Source organism: Martes martes (assembly GCF_963455335.1).
Source record: "Martes martes genome assembly, chromosome: 3".
NCBI lineage: Eukaryota > Metazoa > Chordata > Mammalia > Carnivora > Mustelidae > Martes > Martes martes.
The window spans coordinates 178,819,084-178,843,477 of record NC_137890.1 but is presented as its reverse complement, the minus strand read 5'-3'; the positions used below and the strand labels follow the sequence as shown (position 1 = coordinate 178,843,477).

General features: G+C 39.4%; 1 protein-coding gene across 2 annotated transcripts in view; it reads right to left on the bottom strand.

Moving 5' to 3' along the window:
• Window positions 1-24,394, bottom strand: part of INO80D (INO80 complex subunit D) — a 60,696-nt gene that overhangs the window by 29,627 nt on the left and 6,675 nt on the right. For both annotated transcript variants that reach the window (XM_080799278.1, XM_080799279.1), the window contains exons 2-4: window positions 11,725-11,817; window positions 11,373-11,619; window positions 5,660-6,411 (exon numbers count right to left, since the gene is read on the bottom strand). In XM_080799278.1, the coding sequence (XP_080655404.1) occupies window positions 5,660-6,411; window positions 11,373-11,590 (970 nt within the window). In that variant the 5' untranslated portion in view covers window positions 11,591-11,619; window positions 11,725-11,817. The remainder of the gene's footprint in view (window positions 1-5,659; window positions 6,412-11,372; window positions 11,620-11,724; window positions 11,818-24,394) is intronic.

Genomic DNA, 24,394 nt, shown 5'->3' with positions numbered 1-24,394 from the left:
CAAAGTGACACTTAAGGTATCTTTTAAAATTAGGATATGAATTATTTTTTATCATTTTTGGGTAATTAATAATAATTTCTACTAAGTCACCTCTATCTTCTCTGAAAAAGTCAAGATCTAAGTTATAAAAACCAAGATGGAAGTGTTTCTCTTGTCAAATTAACTGTCCAATAAAGCAAACCTTTGATCTTGGCTTCATTATCACTAGTTTTAATATAACTAACTGAGATAACCAGTGCAGACAAGACTGTAAAAGCTGATTATAAGACTGCATTTTTCTTCAAGTATTCTTTGCTGACATGAAGGCAGACTACACTTGGTCATAATAGTGTATTACAATTTCTGGCTTCTCCAGAGTAACCTTTGTTTTGAAAACCTAGGACCCTAATATGCTTGAATTAAAAAAATTAAAATAAAAATAAAAGGGGGGGCTGCCTTCAACTCAGGTCATGATCCCAAGGTCCTGGGTTGGAGCCCTGTGTGGGACACCCTGCTTCTCCCTCTCCCTATGACTATCGTCCCTGCACATGTTCTCACTTGCTCTCTCTTGCTCTCTATCTCAAATGAATAAATAAAAATTATTTTTAAAAAAAAGACAATACTTTTTCTCTAAGTTTTCATTCTGTTCAAAATGACAAAAACCAGACCAACAAAACAGTTCATTTCAAAAGCTAAAAAAATTACCAGCACCCATAAACACACAAAAGTATAAATACTTAATAGATGACACGGGTACATTGCAGACTAAGAGGCAAACATTTGGGAAGAAATAAAGTTAGATTTTGCCCCAAAACTAGTACCCAATAAATTCTAAACAGAGGGCTATAATGTAAATAATCAAACAATAATGACTAAAAGAAAATATGGGTAAATATATTACATACTCTTGGAGCCCAAACAAGTAAGAAACAAAATAAAGGAAAACAAAAAGTCTGATTCAAAAGGAAAAAATTCTAAAAAAACAGAATGCATAAACACTTTAAAATCCTAAATTCCAGAATCATTATCATAGATATTTAAAAGCAAATAACAAATAGGAGGAGAGGCTTTGCAACAAACATGAGATATGTATAAAAGATCTTACCAAATCAATTAAAAAAAAAAGAAGCCCTTCAATAGAAATGAGTGAAAAAAACTCAAAATAATCAAGAAATACAAATGTCCAAAAAGCATTATCAACACATATTCAAAGCTACATTACTAATTCAAAACAGCAATTTTCACTTAAAGAATGGTCCATAAGTCCCCAGGGGTCCCAAAAACCCTCTTAGGGAGTTCCTTAGGTCAACACTATCTTAAAATAAGAAGACATTATTTGCTTTTTTCACTGTGTTGGCATTTACACTGATGGTTAAAAAAAAAAAAGAGGGGCGCCTGGGTGGCTCAGTGGGTTAAGCCTCTGCCTTTGGCTCAGGTCGTGATCTCAGGGTCCTGGGATCGAGCCCCGCATCAGGTTCTCTGCTCAGCGGGGGCCCGCTTCCCCCTCTCTCTCTGCCTGCTTCTCTGCCTACTTGTGATCTCTGTCAAAATAAATAAATAAAATCTTAAAAAATAAATAAAGAAGGAAACAAACAAACAACAACACGGGAGGTAAACCTGCTGGTACCTCAATATGAATCAGGGCAGGGGCACCAAACTACACAAGCAGTCACTCTATATTTCACACCATGACGTGCAGTTACATGAATAAATAATAAACAAATAATAAATAAATAAGTTTTAATATTATCCTTAGGGCACCTGGGTGGCTCAGTCACTTAAGCATCTGCCTTCAGCTCGGGTCATGATCCCAGGGTCCTGGGACTGAGCCCCATACTTTGGTGGGGAGCCCGCTTCTCCCTCTGCCTGCCACTTGCCCTGCTCGTGCTTTCTCTCCCTCTGACAAATAAATAAAATCTTAAAAAAAAAAAAAGAATATCCTTGAAAATTTGGTATATTAAAGACTTTTATTTTATTAAATCTTAGTTCTTGACTACACATCCTCACACCAGTCTTTGTGAGCCCCTGTGAAGTCAGAAGGCTCCCATGCCGCACCCCGAAGGCATATGGTGGTTGTCTTAAAGGACAGCACTGGCAGCACTGGTGTAACTGTGACCTCAACTAGCTGTTTTTCCCATTCAGCATCATTTTTATTTGAAAGAGCGACTGACAAGCGATGGTTATTAAGACTTGGATTTTTCTAAAATGAACACAGCGAAACTGTCACTTCAAGGAAAACAATGGACAGGATTTGCTGCCAAAATTCAGATTTTCACTTGAATGCTTCATTTTTGTTTTTTGAAAACTTGGAAATCATCACTGAGTCTATGACAACTTCCTAACAGAGTTTTCCGATGAGACTGCTGGCAGTATTAACGAACGTGATTTTGTTTTGTTTTTGAGTAGGCTGCACACCTAGCATGGAGCCCAGCCCAGGGCTTGAACTCACAACTCTGAGATCAAGACCTAAGCTGAGATCAAGAGTTGGATGTTTAACTGATGAAGCCACCCAGGCGTCCCACGAATGTGGTTTTCAAAATTTTGTATAATTAAATACGTCCACATTTGGAACATGTGCTTAACTAGGTAAACCAATATTTTCCAAATGACCAGTATATGGTGTTACAAAATCATGTGGGTAAAAAGATCCATTCAAAGTGCAAAGCAGATTAATGGATTTTAATGTAATGGCTTGCAAAACTCCTTGACATGGTTTCAGATTTCACACTGTAACTAATCTTTAAGAAACTACCATTTGTCATATTTTGGTGTAGGATCAAATAAGAATATCCACAATTATTTTTAAAAAGCTAGTAAAATATTCTTCCCTTTTCCAACTACAACATGTAAGCCATACTTTCACATATTAATCAAAACCACGTATCACGACAGACTGAATGTAAAAGCAGAGAGGAGAATCCAGCTGTCTTCCAGCAAATCACACATTTTTTTAAGATTTACAAAACAAGGGACGCCTGGGTGGCTCCGTTGTTGAGTGTCTGCCTTCGGCTCACGTCATGATCCCAGGGTCATGGGATCAAGCCCCATATCAGCTCCCTGCTCAGTAGGAAGCCTGCTTCTCCCTCTCCCCCTGCTTGTCTTCCCTCTCTAGCTGGGTCTCTCGCTGTCAAATAAATAAATAAAATAAAATAAAAGATTTACAAAACAATGTAAAATAATCATGTTCTTCTCATTATATTTCTTTTCAGAAAACATAGCTATTTCGTAAAAAGAATGTTACCATGTTTAAAAATGCATTAACATTTAAAAAATTTCTCAGTTATAACTTCTAATTCAGTAAATACCAACAAATGTAACTCACATACACAAAGGCTCTATGGTATCCTCAATCATGTTTAGGTGTAAAGGGATTCTAAGGCCAAAAATTTGAGAAGCACTGATCTAAGGTATGCAAATTAAAGCAAATTTTCTATCATATTTGCAAAGGCACAATAATAACCAATATCCAGGACTGTAAAGATGTAGAGAAACTGTCATTCTCACACCCTGCTGAAAGAAGGGTATTGTGACAAAACAGTTCTGAGGGAAAATTTGACAACATGTATCAAAAAGCTTTTAAAAAAACGCAAAAGCTTGGAATAGCAATTCTGCTTCTAGGAATCTGTTTGAAGGAAAAATTAAAGATGTGACAGTAATTATTTTACTATGAGGCTATACAGCTACAACACTTTATAATAATATAAACTGGAAACAACCTAAATTAGAGAAAGAATTCAGCTGTGACAAATTATATTGTGTATGAAAAATTACTACCTTCACAATACATCATGAAAAATTTTAAAACAGGTTATAAAACGTATGTATAGCAGGAACCCAATTTTACAGATATGAAATATACTAAGGCATTAACAATCGGGTATTAATAAGATTTGGGTGTTTTACTTTTTTTCCTCTATACCTTTTCTCTAAGTTTTATTAGTTGTTTTACTTATCAAAAGTCACACATGGTTTAATAACAGGTGAAACAATATAAAACTCTATTATCAGAAGAGCTGCCATCCCCATCTCCATAAAAACACATCCAGTCTAATTTTGTCTTCCCCTTGATAGTCAGTGTTAACAGCCTGGTCGTGTATATCACTCACGCTTTAGAGACCTGTGCTTGCACCCAACAGGCAAACATCTATCTGTCCATATGCCTGATTGATAGATAACACTGATGTCCCTCGCTTTTTTTTTTTTTTTTTAAGATTTTATTTATTTATTTGACAGAGAGAGATCACAAGGAGGCAGAGAGGCAGGCGGGGGGGGGGGGGGGTGCGGCGCTGAGGGAAGCAGGCTCCCCGCTGAGCAGAGAGCCCGATGCAGGGCTTGATCCCAGGACCCTGAGACCATGACCTGAGCCAAAGGCAGAGGCTTAACCCACTGAGCCACCCAGGCGCCCCTTTTCACTTTTATTTTTATAAAAATGGGGTAATACAATACTTATGGATTTTTTCTCCTTGGTAATATAACATGCGCACATCTACTTATATTGTTTGAGGATTTTTAATACTACCAGAAATGCTACAATAAACGTATCCTTACATTCTGGTATTTTCTTCACCCATAGGAATAGAGTCCCAAAAGTGAGTCTGTTGGCTATATATACACTCCTAATTAGTAAATAATGTCACATTACTCACCAGGAATATAGATGCTTCATCAACACTGGATATAATTTTTGCCATTCTGATAGTAATTGTTAGTCTAATTTGCATTTCCACACCTGCTATGGGGATTGAGGTTTTCATTGGTTTACTGACCATTTATATTTCTTCTTCCATTATTCCCATCCTTTTCATATTTTTCTATTACTATCATGTCATGCAAATGATTTTTCCTAGAGTCATAGCTCACACCACAATTAAAGGTTGAAATAATCAAACTATCAATAAGAAAATATAAAATAGGGGCGCCTGGGTGGCTCAGTAGGTTAAGCCTCTGCCTTCAGCTTGGGTCGTGATCTCAGGGTCCTGGGATCGAGTCCCGCATCGGGCTCTCTGCTTGGCAGGGAGGCTGCTTCCTCCTCTCTCTCTCTGCCTGCCTCTCTGCCTACTTGTGATCTCTCTCTGTCAAATAAATAAATAAAATCTTAAAAAATATATATATATAAAATACCCGGATAAACCTGGGATCGGACAGATTCTCTTGAGTAAGAAAATTCAGAAGCAATGAAGGAAAGACATTTCATTACATTAAAGTTTTAGCTGTATTTTTTCACTTTTAAATCATGAATAGGTATTGCTTTGGGGAATTTTTTTTTACAAGTTTTTTTTTTTTTTTTTTAACTGTCAGCAGGTATTAACAATGCTATCATTATTCCAAAGTCCTAAGATAAGACATGTCGAAAAGTTCATGAGACACAGGTGCTGAGCTCACAGGGGCAGAGAACCACACAACTGCCTTTTAATACTTCTGGCGCTACCACTAACTTAGAAACTGTGACTGCGATTCCAAACTTCCCAACTCCTACTTCCATATCCTGTCCACCAAGGATCACCCCCTCTCCCTAGCGTATTGCCTTTATGATGGCCTCCCCAAACACAGTCTTCCCCTGGACCACGGGGTCTCGGGGTCCCTCCAGCCCCGTGACATACACCGCAGTTCCGAACACAGAGCTTCCCGCGGAAGGGGAGGCACCTTCCGTGCGTGCAAGCTGGGAAACGAGAGAACTCACCTAAATGGGGAAACAGATCAGTGTCCAACTGATGTTTCTGGGTGCACAGTTTCACCAGTCTCTGCAGGCGACTTATACAGGAGAAGTGTGGCGAGAAGGCTGTGGCTTTCATGAGGACCCGGTCAGTCCTGGGCGGGTCCGCGGCGGGAGCCCTACTGGATGGCAGGAGGGGCAGCGGCCTCTTGTGGGACAACTGCCTTGCTTGTGCTATAGTGTGCGTGGTGGGGGCCACTCCCTGCATTGGTAGGCTGGTGTTCGGAGGTGGAGGTGACTTGCAGACTAAACCCTGCGGTGGCGGTGGCGCTGGAGGTTTCAAAGAAGTGGATAAAGGTGACAGGTGGGAGTGCTGCTGCGGGGGCTGCTGCTGTGAAGGCGCAGGAGGGGGACTAAAGTGCTCTTGTCGGACTTTCAAAATCTCGGTCTCTCTCTGGCGCTGCCGATTCTGGGCCAACTTGCTCTGCAACTTCTTTCTCACAGTTGCCCCTTTCTTTAGGTCGTCATCTTCCTCGTTGAAAGCGAACGGGTCTTCCAACTCGGTTTCCAGGTAGTGGAGAGGGACCCTAGCCCCGGGTGGAGAGAGGGACATGCCATCCAGTCCATTGGGCATCTTCAAGGCCAACGGGGGCACCGTCAGGCTAAAGGCCATGGTATCCATCTGGTGCCTGACCTTCACCTCATCTATAGGATCATTCTTTTTCTTCCTCTCTTTTTTCGGGATAAAGCCAAGTACCTGCAAGTGGCTGTTGCAGTACCTTTAAAAAGACACACACACACAGGGAAATGTTCATGATATACACTAAGAGAAGTCGAATATAAAACTACATAGTACAAAATGTAAATCCTACCTAATATATTAAACATGCATGACTATAGGAACTTTTGGCACTCACGGATTTAATACCAACGACCTGCACTACTCTCAAGCACGCCTCAATGTCTGCAATTTTCCTGAAGCAAATAGGGGAGTTGTGTGTGTGCAGAGGCCGCCAGACAGAAGCCAGTCGTGCAAATACTGAGCGGCGCTGGATAACCATCCAGCTGTGGCTTCTCACTCTGCTTTGTGACTTTGTATTCGCAGCACAAAATAACTCATCAAGTCTAAAGGATCTCTAAAAACTCTTGTTATGGGGAGGGGGAAAAATATGTACATATATATTTATATATATATACACTATATATATACACACATATATATTCCAATGTCATTCAAGTATTTGCAGATTCCCAACGATCTTATGACATAACCCCTAAAAATATCAAGTGTCTACACTATATTCTACACATACACACACAGACTGAGAGAGAGAGAGAGAGAGAATAAAGAAGGGAAGGAGATAGTAAAATAATAAAACTAGTTAGAGGGATTATAGATGAAATGAGTTCCTCAGTAGCCAGAGAAGTACGTGTTTTCTACCTGCAGCAGGTACTAAAATAATGCCCTTTATACAGATGAGGAAGCTAAACTTGATCAAAATTAAATAACTTGCCCCAAACCCCCACCTGGAAACTGACAGAGCTGTGACTCAAAGGAATAATCAAAGCCCAGAAGACTCTCCCTAGTCTTCAGCAATGAGGTTACTTTTGTAATGTCAATGGTATTTTCAATATACTAAAAAGGACAGAATCCTTCTACTTAATAAGAAGGCAGAATGCATGTTGTTCCCATAAACCACACTGAAAACCTAAGGAGGCTTTCAACCGGTAGAAAAGTAGTGTTTCCCGGACTGGTACTCTTTATGCAGTTCAGAAAGTCAGCAAGTATGCCATAAAGACTAGTCCATGCTTAAATAAATTCAGAAAATGCTGGCTTCAACAGAATTAGTAATTTTGTTGTTTGCTTCTGCTGAAAGACTTCTCAAACTATTTTGTATGATAATGTGCATTATGCTTCAAGGTGGCAATATACCTGTCTGGCAGTGTTTCCCAAACTTATTTGAAAATGCCATCTATTTTTATTGTAGTGCACCTGTGATATCTCTACAGAACAGGGTTTGCGGGAAAATGGCAACGAAGTAATTAATGTCAATCCTCAAACTCACTGGGCTGTATCAGACAAATTTTGAAATATTTGTTCAAAATACATATTCACCAAGGAATCAAGAGACACGTGGTTTTGTCGGTTTGTCTTAGCAATCAATCTCTCAGAAACACGCCTCAATTTTAATAACGCCTCAATTTTAATAGGACTATTAAGAAAAAGCTTTCAGGGCAGTCAGGAAATCTGTACCTCGTGTGTGTGCACACGCCTGCACGTACGCACATAACAGGTTTGGGTTAGGTCTCACATAGGCCTTAAACAGAACAGGTTTATAAAGCTGTAGCTAACAAGGAAAAAGGTTTCAAGGGGTAACTGCATGATTTTTGTTGTTTTTTTCAAGTCATTTTTAAATTAACAAAAGGATTAGTAGGGGACACATGAGATGGGATTGAACTTGGAAATGGAGTTTTTCTGCTCATTACACGTGGGCAGCCCGCACAGGAAACGGAGCTTCCTCCACGCCACCGCCAGTAACAGGGCAGAGGCTGACCTGCAGGTCCAGCCAACCTTCCTCCACCTCACCCTGGGCTCCTGCTCCAGCTGCGCTCTCAGCACGGCCACCACAGAGCCTGAACTGGTAGAATACTTCCTCCTCTAGAAGGGAAAAGCTTTCACAGCTAGAATTACAACAGCTTCCTTCATTATGATCAGCGTTTAAAAGAAGTACGCAGGGATGCCAGGGTGGCTCAGTCGGTTAAGTGTCTTCAACTCAGGTCAAGATCCCAGCGTCTTGAGATCAAACCCCATGTCTGGCTCCCTACTCAGCGGGGAGTCTGCTTCTCCCTCTGCCTGCTCATGCGGTCTCTCTCTCTGTCTCTCTCTCTCTAATAAATAAATAAAATCTTAAAAAAAAAAAAAAAAAGAACTGCGCTTAAAAAAAAAGGTATGCAAATATGAACTGCGTAACTATACAGGGAGTGATTGTTAATGGGTTCTTTTGAAGGGATGAAAATGTTATAAATCAGACTGTGATGATAGTTGTACAACCCTGTAAATATACTAAAAAATACTGACTGGACACTTCAAATGAGTGAACTGTATCAGCTGTGAATGATATCTTAATTTAACTGTCTAGGAAAATAGTAAACATACAAGAAACAAAAAACTTCTTGACAAATATACACTATTAAAAATGTATAAAATTATAGCAAACATATTTAAAGTATTATGTAAAATAACCAATTTAATATAACCACTTATCACTGAGAAACCAAGGCTACAGTAATAAGCCTTAGCTTCCCACCATACAAGTACATTAGAAAATGAACTTTACTTTTTTAATTATACCAATACTCCTACTAAACATAACACTATTCACTTCCAAAGAGGCAGAATCCCGTAAGTTAGCCTTTTTAATACATACCAGAAGTTAGACATCAGGTACTAAGAAGCTTCCTTTAGCTGACCACCAATCAGATAATCAACTAAAGGTCCTTGGGAATTTGTTTTCTAAAATAATACATAAAACCATCTCAAATTCCTAAGTGTCCAAAGAGTAACTGCATTAACAATAATGAAGGCTTATTTTCAAAAGAATATCATCCTTTTCTACATTATGTCATAGAGTGTAGTTATCAACTAGCAATATTTACATACACACTAGACCTTATAGCAATTCAACCTGGATTTCTTGAGGCAACGTAAGAACATGACCTCCTACTGATGTCTACTTTAATCTATTTCCTAGCAACTCTACAAATAATCAAAATATTAGTACCATTTGCATTGGTTTGAACCAATTTTTTTTTTTTTTTAAATTATGTAACTTAGTACTTCAGGGTAGTTTCTCTCAACATAGCCACCCAAAGTCCTTCCCTTTCTTTTCTTGTTCTAAAAAGAGAAAATTACTTTGAATAGCAAGGTGAAGACCTATGATTCAGAGAATTAATATTGTGGAGAAATTCAGAGCAACTCTTATTTTACTGCTCCCTGCTAGCTATTAAGATAGTACTTGGATCTGCTAAAACGAAGGAAAAAAAAAAAAAAAAAACCCAAGGTGGACAACTGCAAATGTGGTAAACTAAATTTAAGACAAAATTAAATTTTTGTCTTAAAAATTTAATGCCTGGCTGGCTCAGCAGGAGGAGACTGGGACTGTTGATCTCAGGGTCACGAATTTGAGCCCCGCACTGAGTGTAGAGATTACTTAAGTAAGTAACTTTTTAAAAAAAGGACAAAATTATAGATGTGTTTACAGTGGAGCCTGGAGTAAAAAATGAATCCAAGTTCATCAATTCTTCAAGTTAAAAAAGGCCAGGGCTGGGGCGCCTGGGTGGCTCAGTGGGTTAAGCCTCTGCCTTCGGCCCAGGTCATGATCTCAGGGTCCTAGGATCGAGCCCCACATCAGGCTCTCTGGCTGAGCAGGGAGCCTGCTTCCCCCCGCCGCCACCCCCGCCTGCCTCTCTGCCTACCTGTGATCTCTGTCTCTCTGTCAAATAAATAAAATCTTAAAAAAAAAAAAAAAAAAAAAAGGCCAGGACTAAGAAATGGACAGGTTAAGGCAACTAGAAGCAGCTGGACAGGTATGTTTAGCCAGGTACAGTGGTCCCTTTCTCAACGGAGATTAAAATTTTATTCCTTGCCTCACTGAGCAGCTGCTTCTAACTTTCAGGTATTGTAATGTGAAGCTTTAAATGCTCATTAGAAATTCCAAGGGAGTATTCCCAAATCACCACATGATGCTATCTATACTCATTTTGGTGGGAGCTCTATGAACACAAACTATTTATTTATTTCACTGTGAAAGTGTAAAAACTGCTCACCATGACATATACAACACATGACCTCTTTTCAACCAATTTATGCAGGCGACATCTGCTTACGCATAGGAACAAGGACCAAGGTCATACATACATATCTGAGAGATAAAGTACAAAGTTCCCATTTTCTACCTAAAGATAACAGTATTGGAAACTTTTGGGAAAGCAATTGTGCATCTGTCTGTAATACCCTACAATGACCGACATGGTTTCTGGAGAACTGAAGAAAAAGAAATGAAAAAGAGATTATATGTGAATTTTCTTGAGAATATGAAAGATGAGTATCGTAAGACTCTCTAAAAACATCTCCATGTTTTTTAATTCAGCCTAGTAAAAATTCATAATCCTAGTGATAAAGCCTACTCTTACTATGAACATACCATTTCTCAATTATGTTAAACATACTTACTATGTAACTTTTTTAACCAAGAGGCAAGATTACAGAGCAATGCCAAATACTGTTTCGAAGTCTGATAGAACGTACATCTTCTTAATAATTCAAATAATCATTCTTTTGAATAATTCTTTTTCAGTAAGTACACACCCTTTGCTACCTTTCAAGCAGATTAAAAAATTACAAAATCATTACCATTAATTATAACACCTAAGTAGTTCCTGTAATTTCTGTTGTGTAAGCAGATTTCTATCATAATCAGGGACTATTTTATAAGACTGCAAACCAAACACATGCAACGATTTTGACGGAAAAATTCTTTTAAAATAAGTCTATTAAATCAATCATTTAAAAACAAAAAACACATTCAAACTCACTTTTCAAGTAACTCTTCAAGTTCTCTACTCCATTTTCTAGAATGTTTCAATTTGCCCCATTTAAAAAAAGAAAAAAAAAAAAAAAGACAAGGACCATTCCAAGCCTACAGATGAAATCAAAGAAGATTCCCATGATTAGTCTTACCTACGATCCTCTGATTTGGGGATGGGGTTGGTGCAACGTTGGCTGTTATACTTGGCCACATATTCACATTGCTTGAAGGGGGCAGTCTTGTCCTCCAGAACGTGTCTGATACAGAAAGCGTACCCGTTCAGTCGCCGCTGCTTGCACAGTTTGGGGCTATATGAGCACAAGGGCTTATTGTCAACCTCAGAGAAGTGTATATGTTTCCCTTCATACATCACGTGACTCTATTCCTTGTGAACATCAGCTAAAAGACCACCACAAAAAAAGAAACCCAAAGGATAAATCAGAGAGTGTAAGGCACATTTAAGCTGAGAATTTCACTGAGGGACTTCTGGCCCCACAGCCATACCTGATTTTAAATCTTCTGCACCATAGCAATGTTAAGAGAACCCCAAGGATACCACAGTTTGGAATGCTGCAGAATCAAGATGAAGCAGATTGTCTACAAAAATATCAAAAGGCCTAGTTAACAAACAGAAATGAGAAAGGCTTGCTCACCTGGGAAGTGAAATAAATACTCGGATATCACCCTTCCTAACGAGATGGATGCTCCGTGGTAATCCATCATCCCGGTATTAAATTGAAATAATAAGAGACATTATAACGTATCAAGTTACCTCACACCCCTCCAAATTGCAGGAAGTAACTTTTACCCTGGGAAAGTTCTGGGAGTACCTCAAAGCAGCGGGCTCTTCCACCAGACCAGTGTCGGAAGGCGGCAGGTCTCTGTATTTCATTACTGGTGGCTGAACGCTACCGCTATCTTCGGAACGCACAACCTCTTCACAATACCAATGCAATGAACCTATAGACCTAAAATGTCCCTCAGAAGTTCGACATTTTTTGATGTCAGCAAAATATGTGGCCGTTTGCAACAAACGTTTCTATGAAAATACCAAAAACAGGGGGGGCAATCCCTGTTTTAGAAGTCCTCTCCCCATATTTACCCACGTTGATCCCAACCAAACTGTAACTTCTTGGGCCCAAAGACTAGTCACCTAACTACGCTTCCGCCACCCAGGGCACGGGTGAAGAACAAGGAAGAAACCGTGTTAGCACCCACTACCTCTCTGCACACAGGCTGGCCAGCGGTAACGTTTACATATTGTAACACCAGACAGTCTACAGCGAAAACTGATTTGTCAAGTCGGGCTATTGGGGGCCCATGTGATTTAACCCACTTTCTCCAGAATCTACAAGTCATCCAGATGGGCTGATGGAATAGTGACAGGAAACTCGAGAACACACTCCTCTTTACAAAGCTGAATATGAAATTCCTTACATCCATAAATGTCAAGACGCATGCTGAGAGGAGTCAGAAGACAAGTTTGCCAAAATCTGCCACTTAGTGTTACCTTGAATAAATAATACCTCCTCAGTTTTCTCACCTACAATGGGGATAATAGTAACTGTTAGCAGGCTGCTCTAAGGTCAAGTGATACAAGGTGCGCAACGCACCAACTACCTCGCCTGGTGCATGTTAAGCACCAAACAAATGAAGTTATTAAAAAATGTTAACCTTATTACTTACATTCTACCTGTTGGTGATAAAGGTAGAGAATTTGTATTGTTCTTAAGCATTTCACTGCAGCAGAAAAAACTGTGAAGTATTAGCTTAGTTAATAAACCTAATTAGAGATCAATGTAAATAAAAAAATAAGAGCTTTTGGGATGCCTGGGTGGTTCAGTCTGTTAAGTGTCTGCGCACTAGGCTCCTTGCTCAGCAAGGAGCCTGCTTATCCGTCTGCCTGCCACTCCCCCTCTTGTGTTCGCTCTCTCTTCCTGACAAATAAATAAAAGCTTAAAAAAAATCAAAAGTAAGAGCTTTCCCTTTTTAGTTTATTAGGATATAAGGAAAAAAAGTTGTATTAAAAATTTAACTGCCCTAAAGGTCTAGATGTTCAAGGACAGAAAATATTTCAAAGCAAACCCATGTTTTTTTTTTTTAGAGAGGGAGAGAGGGGTAGAGGGGGAGGGAGAGAGAGAATCTTAAGGTGGGGGGGGTGCTCCATGCCCATCACAGAGCCAGACGTGGGACTCAATCTCATAACCCTGAGATCACAACCTGAGTCAAAATCAAGAGTTGGACATTTAACGGACTGAGCCACCTAGAAGTCCCTGCTGTTTCATTTTTATACTCTCTTTGGCTTGCTCATCCACCTGGTCAACATTAAATATTTCATAAATTAGTTAAAGTAAACTTATATGAACTTTGGAGAAAAAAATACACTGGATGTAAGTGAAAAAAGTAGCCAATGTAACTATCTGTAGGAGAGTATTTCATAAACCATAGAAAGAAAAGTGGCGGCAGGGATGGAGGGATATGAAGGACAACCTTCACTTTTAAGACATATTCTAGGGGCGCCTGGGTGGCTCAGTGGGTTAAAGCCTCCACCTTCGGCTCAGGTCATGATCCCAGGGTCCTGGGATCGAGCCCCACATCGGGCTCTCTGCTCGGCGGGGAGCCTGCTTCCTCCCTTCTCTCTCTCTGCCTGCCTCTCTGCCTACTTGTGATTGGTCTGTCAAATAAATAAATAAAATCTTTAAAAAAAAAAAAAAAAGACATATTCTATTTTTTTTAATCTTTTTTTTTAAAGATTTTTATTAATTTATTTGACAGAGAGATCACAAGTAGGCAGAGAGGCAGGCAGAGAGAGAGGAGAAAGCAGGCTCCCCGCTGAACAGAGAGCCCAATGCGGGGCTCAATCCAGAACCCTGGGATCATGACTTGAGCCGAAGGCAGAGGCTTTAACCCACTGAGCCACCCAGGCGCCCCTTAAGACATATTCTAGATCTATAAGCACTTGTGGTGTATTTAGACTGATGATTTCCCCTTTCTTTTCAATTTTCATGTATCTTTTTTCCTATTTGAATGGGCCAGAACTGATGGAATAATGGTAATAATGGGGACCATGGTTATTCCTGTTAAATGAGAATTGCTTACAGTCAATGGTAGGAATCCTGCACACTTTTATTGTAAGACTTATTTCCTGTTATGTTAAGGAAGTATCAAATAATTTGTTTTATTCAGTTGTTTCTTTAAAAAAAATAAAATTAAAACAAAAAACAAAAAAACTCAGAATTGATGGGTAATTTTACCAAATTCTTTTTCAGCTTCGAGAGAAAATCATTTTTCTCTTTTGTACTGTTAAAAACATGGCATTTAGTAATTCCCAATGCTGATACATTAATATTTCCTGATAGTTCATCCTGAGAATATGGTCATCGTGTATTATTTGCTAAATTACATTTGCTAATTTTTAGGATTTTTTAAATTTGAAAATGGTCTAGAGCTTGGGTTTTTTAATGTTTTTTCAGAATTTGGTATCAAAATAATATCTCAAAAAATAACATGTTCCTTAGCAGGTTCCTGGGCCTCATAGTGCTTTTTTGTGCATATCAGGTTTTGAAATTACCTGCGCACAATCTAGCAATATGATCACTTTCATTTAATTTTCTAAGTATCTGGGATTCATTCTCATATTCTGTGTGCGTTCACACACAGGTGATATTTGTGCTTCCTCCCTTTGTTCATGATTAGGCTCAACAGGAATTTATCTGTTTAAAATTGTTACTAACATCTTCAAAAATATAAATAAAAAGCCCAAATCTCTTGGATTTATTAGTACCTCCACGTATATTTTCTAAATTCACCAATTTCTGCCTTTATATCTGCTAATACCTTCTTTCTGCTTTCTTTCCATTTTTTTGGTAACTTCTTGGGCTGAACTATTTTACTGTCTCATTCTTCTCTTGCTTAGTGATTTACTTATATTTATGAATTTTCCTCTGAATACTGCTTTAGTCATATCCCAGAGGTACTAACACAGATGTTTGGCTATCAGTACTTTCTAGTTAATTTGGATTTGAGTTTTCGATTTTTCCTTTGGCCTGAGGGTTATTTAAATTTTCTCAGATGGCAAAGTTTTATACTTTCTTTTGCTTTAGTTCTAGTTAAGAATAAAGAGTACAATCTGCATATATCTCTGCTTTTTGGATTTGACTGATGATCTTTGAGGTCTAAGAGGTATGCTTGAAAAAGAATGTTTCCAGGGTATGTTATTACTCCATGTATCATGCTATTATATTAACCTTTTAAAGTCTTCCGCTAATGGGTCAGCAAACTGGCTGAAAAGGACAAATGTGGCCCACTACCTGTTTTTGTAAATAGTTTTACTGGAACACGGTCCTGTTCATTCATTTACATGTTATCTATGGCTGCTTTCCCACCATAAAAGTAGAGCTGAGTACTTGACAAAAGAGACTATACGGTCATGACATCTAAAAAATTCACTAAATAAGTGAATAAATAATAAACTCACTAAAATATTACTTGCTGGAAACTTTTCAGACACCTCTCTTAATGGATTTAATTTTTTTGCTCCAATCTGTCATTTTCTTCTAATAAAGGAGTTTATCCATTTTATAATTTTGTATTTATTTATACGACAAATAGTTTATCATAATTTTATCTTTTAAAAATCCTTTTAGCTTTTAATTTTTTATAACATATTTCACTATATAATATATAGTCTGTTTTCTTGGAAGATTTAGTCTATGTCCTTTAGATAACATCTCTTTACTCCACACTAAGAAAGTTAGTATATAGCTGACCCTTGAACAATGCAGGAATTAGGTGCACCAACACCCTACATAGTCAAAAATCGAAGTAGAACTTTTGATCTTACTTACCTACTAAGAGCCTACTGCTGACCAGCAGCTTCACTGATAATATAAACAGTTGATTAATACAAATTTCCCATGTATACATATTATATACTATATTCTTATAATAACATAAGCTGAAGAAAATCATAAGGAAAATACATTTACACTACTGTATTTACAGAAAAAAATCCAGTTTGGACCAGCACAGTTCAAACCATGCTGTTCAAGGGTCGGCTGTACTTAGCGTTACTGTTATTGATCTCATGTTATGAATGATGAGAAAAATTTTCATTTTTGTAACCATCTACACCCAATCCCCAATTCTGAATTTTTCCTTCTATTTCTACATTGCCACAATATTAATATTAGTTCTACATTTAAATTTATTTAATGCTAATCACCAATTCTTTTAATTCATATTTTTTTCAAGATTTTATTTATTTATTTGACAGAGAGAGAGAGAGAGAATGAGAGAATGCGTGCGCGCACGGGCACAAGCAGAGGGAAAGGCAGAGGGAGAGGGAGAGGGAGAGGCAGGCTCCCGGCAAAGCAGGGGAGGCCCAATATGGGACTTGATCCCAGGACTTCGGGATCATGACCTGAGCGGAAGGCAGTGACTTAACCAACGGAGTCACCCAGGCGTCCCCAGATTTTGTTTTTAAGATTTTATTTATTTATCTGACAGAGAGAGGGACAGCAAGAGAGGGAACACAAGCAAGGGGAGTGGGAGAGGGAGAAGCGGGCTTCCTGCTGAGCAAGGAGCCTGATGTGGGGCTTGATCCCAGGACCCCAGGATCATGACCTGAGACTAAGACAGACACTTGCTTAACAACTGAGCCATCCAGGTGCCCCTTAACTCAGTTTTCAACTCATCTCTTGATTCAATAGTTTCTAATTACCCTCCCTTCTCTAGCCCTACCACCCCCCAAAGCCCCACCTGCAGGGCTGACTTAATGACAACTAAGCCCTGGCTTTTTTTGGAAATACGTGTTAATTCATATTAAGCTACAGCTTGCCTGGACATAAAATTCTTGGGTCATTTTTTTTTCTCTAGTGACTGTGTAGTTTTTTTCACATGTTACAAAATGGAAAAGCCTGTAAGTCCAGCCTCTTTTATTTTATAGGAGGCTTGATTTTTTTTTTTTTTCCATTTTGACCCAACAATAGTCTTTACATTGAAAGACTAGGAACCATTCTAAAATATCAGTCTTTTATTGCGGTAAACTCTTACTGTCTTGACAAATTCTTTCTGCGTCAATGATTCTGTATGTTAGGGATCTCAATTATTGGTATGTTAAATTCACTGTGTTTCATATCTATTACTCTCTAGTCTTTCTTAATTTTTCCTTTTTTCCATTTTGGATTGCTCCAATCTCTCAAGCTTACCTCCCTGATTCCCAGCTAGAGTGGGAATCTGCCACTTTGAAAGTGACCTTCGTTTCTATAATGATTAGATTTTCTTTTGTAACCTCTTTCCCTCAGTTCACTCTTATCTCTTCCTGTTGTCTTATCATTGATTTCTTGAGCTTTTGTGTCTCATCTTTAGTTTCGACTCCTGCCTTAGAGGAGCCGGATCTCACTCCCAACCTCACAGGCCACCTCCCACCATAGGGAACTCTGTTCGTAATTCTCACTTGCTGAGCTGTTTCTGAAAATGATTCTCAGCAACACTCTTCCCTTGAAGCTTGACTCAAGGCTGAACTCATCTCCCCAAGTCACAGAGGCCCACATGCCACAGATTTTCAGGGGATGAGAATGTAGGCTTTATTTCTCTTCAGTTGACCAAGATTGGCCGCTGTACGGCTGCTTGCTGCCAGTTTCTCCTCCACTCTAAACTCCCTGCAAAATTCGTATGACTGCACAGTCCCTAATTCAGCCCCGCCTCTTACCACTCAGGGAGCCCAATGTACACACCAGCTTTGCCACTCCACATATGCGGCTTATTGGTTTTTTGCCCATGGTGGGTCAGCCACTTGGGAGAAAGCTGCGCCCTCACTTTGCGGGAGTTCATGTTCTCCTGTCATCCTCCTGTCTTGGTTCAATTTTCACTGCACTTACCTGCACTAATTCACACACTCTGGTTGTAAGATTTCGTTAGTTATCAGAGAATGAGCTGCTTTTCTGTTTCTCATGCTCCTTATTATTTCTAGTTGGTTTAGAGAGAACAAAGATGTCAGTACTCCACCATCATTAACCAGAAATATATTTTAAAATTCTGTATAGTAAAACATATCAAAAGAAAACCCAAATTATAAAACAAATGTATTATCTAATTTTTTACAATAAGCATTACTTTTATAATCTACTTTTTAAAGAATCAATATGCTATTAAAAAAGTTAATAAACTTGACTCAATTTATTTCACTATGTGAAATCCACATGACTCTAGCTTTCATGGCAAGTGTTTATTAAGCACTTCTGAAAAGCCCATCATTTTCTCAGAGACTGTGAAAAATTTAATAGCAAAAGACAGAATTTTTAACTAATGTGTTAAAATTAAATTAGTTAAAAACTAATTTTTAGGGCACCTGGGTGGCTCAGTGGGTTAAAGCCTCTGCCTCCGGCTCAGGTCATGATCCCAGGGTCCTGGGATCAAGCCTGGCGTTGGGCTCTCTGCTCAGCAGGGAGCCTGCTTCCCCTCCTCTCTCTCTGCCTGCCTCTCTGCCTACTTGTGATCTCTGTCAAACAAATAAATAAAATCTTTAAAAAAAAACAAAACTAATTTTTACCTGTGTGTTAACTGGAATTTTTTTTTAAAACTTGAATTAAAAAAAAAGACACAATTTTCGCCTTTAGAAGATACAGTCCGAAAGATGAGATGCATTCGAAAGGAAGTGCACAACTGGAGGACCTCACCCCAGGCTCAGCATCCAGGCTCCTCTAGTCTCATCAGATCTAAAAGGCTGCCCTCTCTGCCCAGAGCAGTAGACATCTTCCCTGTTTGTGTGCCCCCAACCTCTGGCCAGCCCAAGGCCAATTCTGCAGGACCCAGCTTAGTCATGGCCACATGCAGATCCCCAAAGGCTACGTTAGTTCCGTGCTCCATGCTTCTCCTTGTTTTGGCAATCATCACACTCTACTGTAATCGCCTATTCTTCTGTTGTCTTCCCACCTGAAAAATAAAGGTCCCAGAGGAACAAGCAATTTTCTGTTCATCATTATATCCCAGGGCCTAGCATGATGCCCAGAAGTTAACAGGTGCTCAACAAATATAGCCATTTACATAAATAGCTTCTGTGACAATAACTCTTAATTCCTGGTGGTCTACCTAAAACAAAGGTTACTAAATTCACTCAGAGATCATTAAATAATTTTCTAAAAAATCGCTAAACTGGAACTTCAGATAGTCTATACAAAAATTTCTAAGAGCCACAGTCACACAGCAAGAGAAAGTATAATTAGAAAGGGAAGCCTGGGTGGCTCAGTTGGTTGGACAACTGCCTTCGGCTCAGGTCATGATCCTGGAGTTACGAGATCGAGTCCCGTATCGGGCTCCCAGCTCCATGGGGAGTCTGCCTCTCCCTCTGACCTTCTCCTCACTCATGCTCTCTCTCACTGTCTCTCTCTCAAATAAATAAATAAAATCTTTAAAAAAAAAAAAAAAAGAAAGTATAATTAGAAACTTGAAAGTTGGGGCGCCTGGGTGGCTCAGTGGGTTAAAGCCTCTGCCTTCGGCTCAGGTCATGATCTCAGGGTCCTGGGATCGAGCCCCGCATTGGGCTCTCTGCTCAGCAGGGAGCCTGCTTCCCTTCCCCTCTCTCTGCCTGCCTCTCTGCCTGCTTGTGATTTCTATCTGTCAAATAAATAAATAAAATCTTAAAAAAAAAAAAAGTTTCAGTAAAAAATAATTATAAAAAAAAAAAAAAGAAACTTGAAAGTTTCTGAATATTCCAGTACATCTCATAAACATCAAACAGGTACCATATAATGTGGTACCCAATGACTATTCAGCAAATAATGTGTAAAAAATATACAAGAATGCAGGGCGCCTGGGTGGCTCAGTTGGTTAAGCGATTGCCTTTAGCTCAGAGCCTGATCCCGCACCATCCATCCGACTTCCTGCTTAACCGGAGTCTGCTCATCCCTCTGTCCCCCCCAACTCATGTGCGCGCACGCTCTCTCTCCCATAAATAAAACGTAAACATCTTAAGCTAACTCTGTATCATTCTTTCCATCTTCCTTTTGAACAATCAACACTTCATTTTCAAATCCCTCTTTTAAATGCTCAATTTAGGGGCACCTGGGTGGCTCCGTCAGTCTAGTGACCAACTCTTGATTTCGGCTCAGATCATGATCTCAGTCAGGGCTGTTAAAACTGAGCCCGGCAGCAGGCTCTGTGCTGGGTGTGGAGCCTGTGTAAGATTCTCTTCCCTTGGGGGCCTGGGTGGCTCAGTGGGTTAAGCCTCTGCCTTCAGCTCAGGTCATGATCCCAGGGTCCTGGGATGGAGACCCGCATCGGGCTGTCTGCTCAGCAAGGAGCCTGCTTCCCCCTCTCCCTCTGCCTGCCTGCCTACTTGTGATCTATCTACCTCTCTCTCTGTCAAATAAATAAATAAATAATCTTTAAAAAGATTCTCTCTCCTTGGGGCACCTGGGTGGCTCAGTGGGTTAAGACTCTGCCTTTGTCTCTGGCCCTGACCTCAGGGTCCTGAGATTGAGCCCCACATTGGGCTCTCTGCTTGGCGGGGAGCCTGCTCCCCCCCCCCACCTCTCTCTGCCTATCTCTCTGCCTGCCTGTGATCTCTGTCAAGTAAATAAATAAGATATTAAAAAAAAAAAAAAGATTCTCTCTCCTTTTCCTTCTGCCCCTACCCCTGCTTGCGTTCTCACTCTCTTAAAAAAAAGCTCAATTTAATCTTCATACTTAATATTTCCAATCCTGTAATGTATTCACACTCACTTTGTATACCATAAAAAGTAACAAATGTTGGAGGAAAATGGCCCTCTGCCTCAAAATCGAACTTCCTACTAAATGAGTATTATTTAATATCAAAATCACTGCATGTATAAACTGGAAACGACTATTCATCTGGTCTTTACATTAATGGGTTTTTTTCTTTTTAATTAAAACAAAAGCACTAAGGCAGATCTCAGGGGAGAAAAAAAAAAACCCACAACTTTTTTTTCTTCATTTGTTCATGTAGCCTCCTACAACTGAAGTTCTTTACCCCAACTCCAAAGGTGAAGTTCACAGAGCCTCCTTCACTCCTTAACATTTGTTGTAAGACATAAAAAAGAGGAGGGGCTCCTGGGTGGGTTAAGTGTCTACCTCAGCTGGTTGTCTGTCTCCAGCTCAGGTCAGGATCCCCGTGCTCGAGCCCTATGCTGCCCTGCTTAGCGGGGAGTTGGTTTCTCCCCCTTCCTCTGCTTCTCCATCAGCTCGTGCTCTCTCTCTCTCCCAAATAAATAAATAAAATCTTTTTCTTTTAAATAAAGATTTTATTTATTTATTTGACAGAGAGATGGAGAGATAGAGACAGACAGTGAGAGAGGGAACACAAGCAGGGGGAGTGGGAGAGGGAGAAGCAGGCTTCCCTTCGAGCAGGGAGCCTGATGTGGGGCTCAATCCCAGGACCCTGGGATCATGACCTGAGCCGAAGGCAGATGCTCAATGACTGAGCCACCCAGGTGGCCCTCAAATAAATAAACAAAATCTTAAAAAAAAAAAAAAAAAAAAAAGATATATTGGGATGCCTGGGTGGCTCAGTAGGTTAAGCCTTTCCCTTAGGCTCAGGTCATGATCTCAGTGTCCTGGGATGGAGCCCCGAAATGAATAGGGCTTCCTGCTCAATAGGGAATCTGCTTCTCCCTCTTCCTGCTCTTGTCCTCTCAGTTGTTCTCTCTCTCACCCTCTCAAATAAACAAATAAAATCTTTTAATAAATAAGTAAATAAAATATAAAGATATAAAAAGAAGAAACATATAATGCCCTCATGATCTTAGTCAAATAGTATTTAAACACTATCACATGGTCTAATCCATGAAGAAGAAAAGCTATACCCTAAGCTCTACCTTTTTTTTTTTTTTTTAACAATTTTATTTATTCATTTGACAGACAGAGATCATAAGTAGGCAGAGAGGCAGGCAGAGAGAGAGGGGGAAGCAAGCTCCCTGCTGAGCAGAGAGCCCGATGAGGGGCTGGATCCCAGGACCCTGGGATCATGACCTGAGCCGAAGGCAGAGGCTTTAACCCACTGAGCCACCCAGGTGCCCCCTAAGCTCTACTTTTTAACACATGATCAGTATCACTTCAAAGAAGAAGAAAAAAATCCTAACCATACTCAACTTATTAACAGCAACTGTATATATGATCTTCAGCTAAGGAAATAACTTGCTGGGAAAGTAAGTGGATCTATGCTCCCTTAAAGAGAATGCAAGCAATTAAGCACTTCAGAGCAGAGCAGAATACACACCCTTATTTATTACCAAAAGGCAAAATTAACCATTACTGAGAGTAGTCTCACAGAATGAGTATTTTCATGGCAAACATGTCCATATACTGGAATTCAAGAGCAGGAAATAATGGACAGGTGTAAGATCTTAAAAATTCCTTCCTAGGAGCATGTGGGTGGCTCAGTCAGTTATACACCTGCCTTCAGCTCATTCAGGTCATGATCCTGGGGTCCTGGGATGAAGCCCAGCGCTGGGCTCCCTGCTCAGCAGGAAGTCTGCTTTTCCCTCTCCCCTTGCCTGTATTCTCTCTCTCAATCTCTGTCTCATCCCAGGGTCCTGGGATCAAGCCCCGCGTCAGGCTTCTTGCTCACGGGGAGCTTGCTTCTCTCTCTGCCTCTGCCTGCCACATTGCCTGCTTGTGCTTTCTCTCTCTCTCTCTCTGACAAATAAATTTAAAAAAAAAAAAAAAAGCAACCTATTGTTTATTATAAAAAAATAAAAATTATTAAAAATATTTGTCTCTCAAATGAATGAATAAAATCTTAAAAAACAACAATAATAGTAACAACAAACCTTCCTTGATATTCTATGCTGAGTTTAATTGGAAAATAAAATGATTCCTTTCCATAGTTTTTTCTTTGCAGATACGGAGGCATAAGACATTAGCGGGGAGAAATGGAAAACAAGCTTTTAACAAAAGCAACCTATGGCCCTTTCAGCCTCCCACAGCAACACATAAACCAATCTGACCAAAATATGAACATTATTCTCTTTGGGACTGCCACTGTACCACATCCATGTGGAAACTCTGTATGTCCTGACTGTTCTTTTGAGTCTCGTGTTTCAGAAGCATGTTCATTTCACTGCCACAGCATTTTCCCCTAATTGCTACCTGTAATTTTATATTCTACCCCCTTTTAAGAGCTAGGCCAACAACATACCTTACAATTTTTTTAAATCCAGCACCTAAATTCCCACAATGTTAGCTTTCTAATATATTTAATACAATGAAAAAAAAAAACAAAACAACATTTACTTATCCCAAGAGTCATATACTCGCCGGTCTTAAAAAACTTGTCTCTCCATTTTAACTTATTTCTGAAACAAGTTTTAATTCAACTTCATGGAGCTCAAAAACATAATGAGATACTAAATAGCTGAGTACACTCATTAAAAAAACAACAACAAAAAACTAACATCCCACATATCAATGTGAAAAGTGGTAAAATTAGACTCGGAAGTGATGAAAATCTGCCTATTGATGTGATCTGAAAACAACGATGAGGGAGAAAACTGTCTATCACCTGTAAACATAGATAATACTCAGCATAATTAAAGTTCAAAATAAAATATTTTAAAATAAACCAAGTAAGTGCTTACTGAATATATGTTTTGCGACAAATACTGTGCTCAAACAGCGCTGTACAAATAAGTCTGCATAATGAACTGAAATTAAATACGGCCTTTACACTAGTTGAGTTCCTTAGCTAATTCATTAGAAAGGTAAGGACAGTTTCTGCAGCAGTTGGGGAGGGCACTCTTCGGCTCTAGTGGGGATCAGAGACGGTGCTCCAATCTGGTTCTGCTAATTACTAGGTGTGTGACCTTGGGCAAATTATTTAGGTTCCAGTTTCCTCCTATGTAAAGAGAGAACTATAACAGCATGTACCTCACTGAGTCGTTTAGGAGAATTAAATTAGGTATTTCATGAACCGTACTTAGCATGGCACCCAGCACATAGTAATCACTTAATCTTAACTACTATTAAAAGCAGTAAGTAGTAGTTTATTGGTATTATCATTTTAATCTAGAATCTGCAGGGCTAAAATGCTCTCTCCAGCGGCTAGTGCTTTTCTGAATGGTACAGGGTAATTCTCCATTAAGTCAGGCCCTCCCACCTCCTTGGGGCTTGACTAACAGAACCCACTAAGAATTGTTTCCTATAATCTATATTAAGA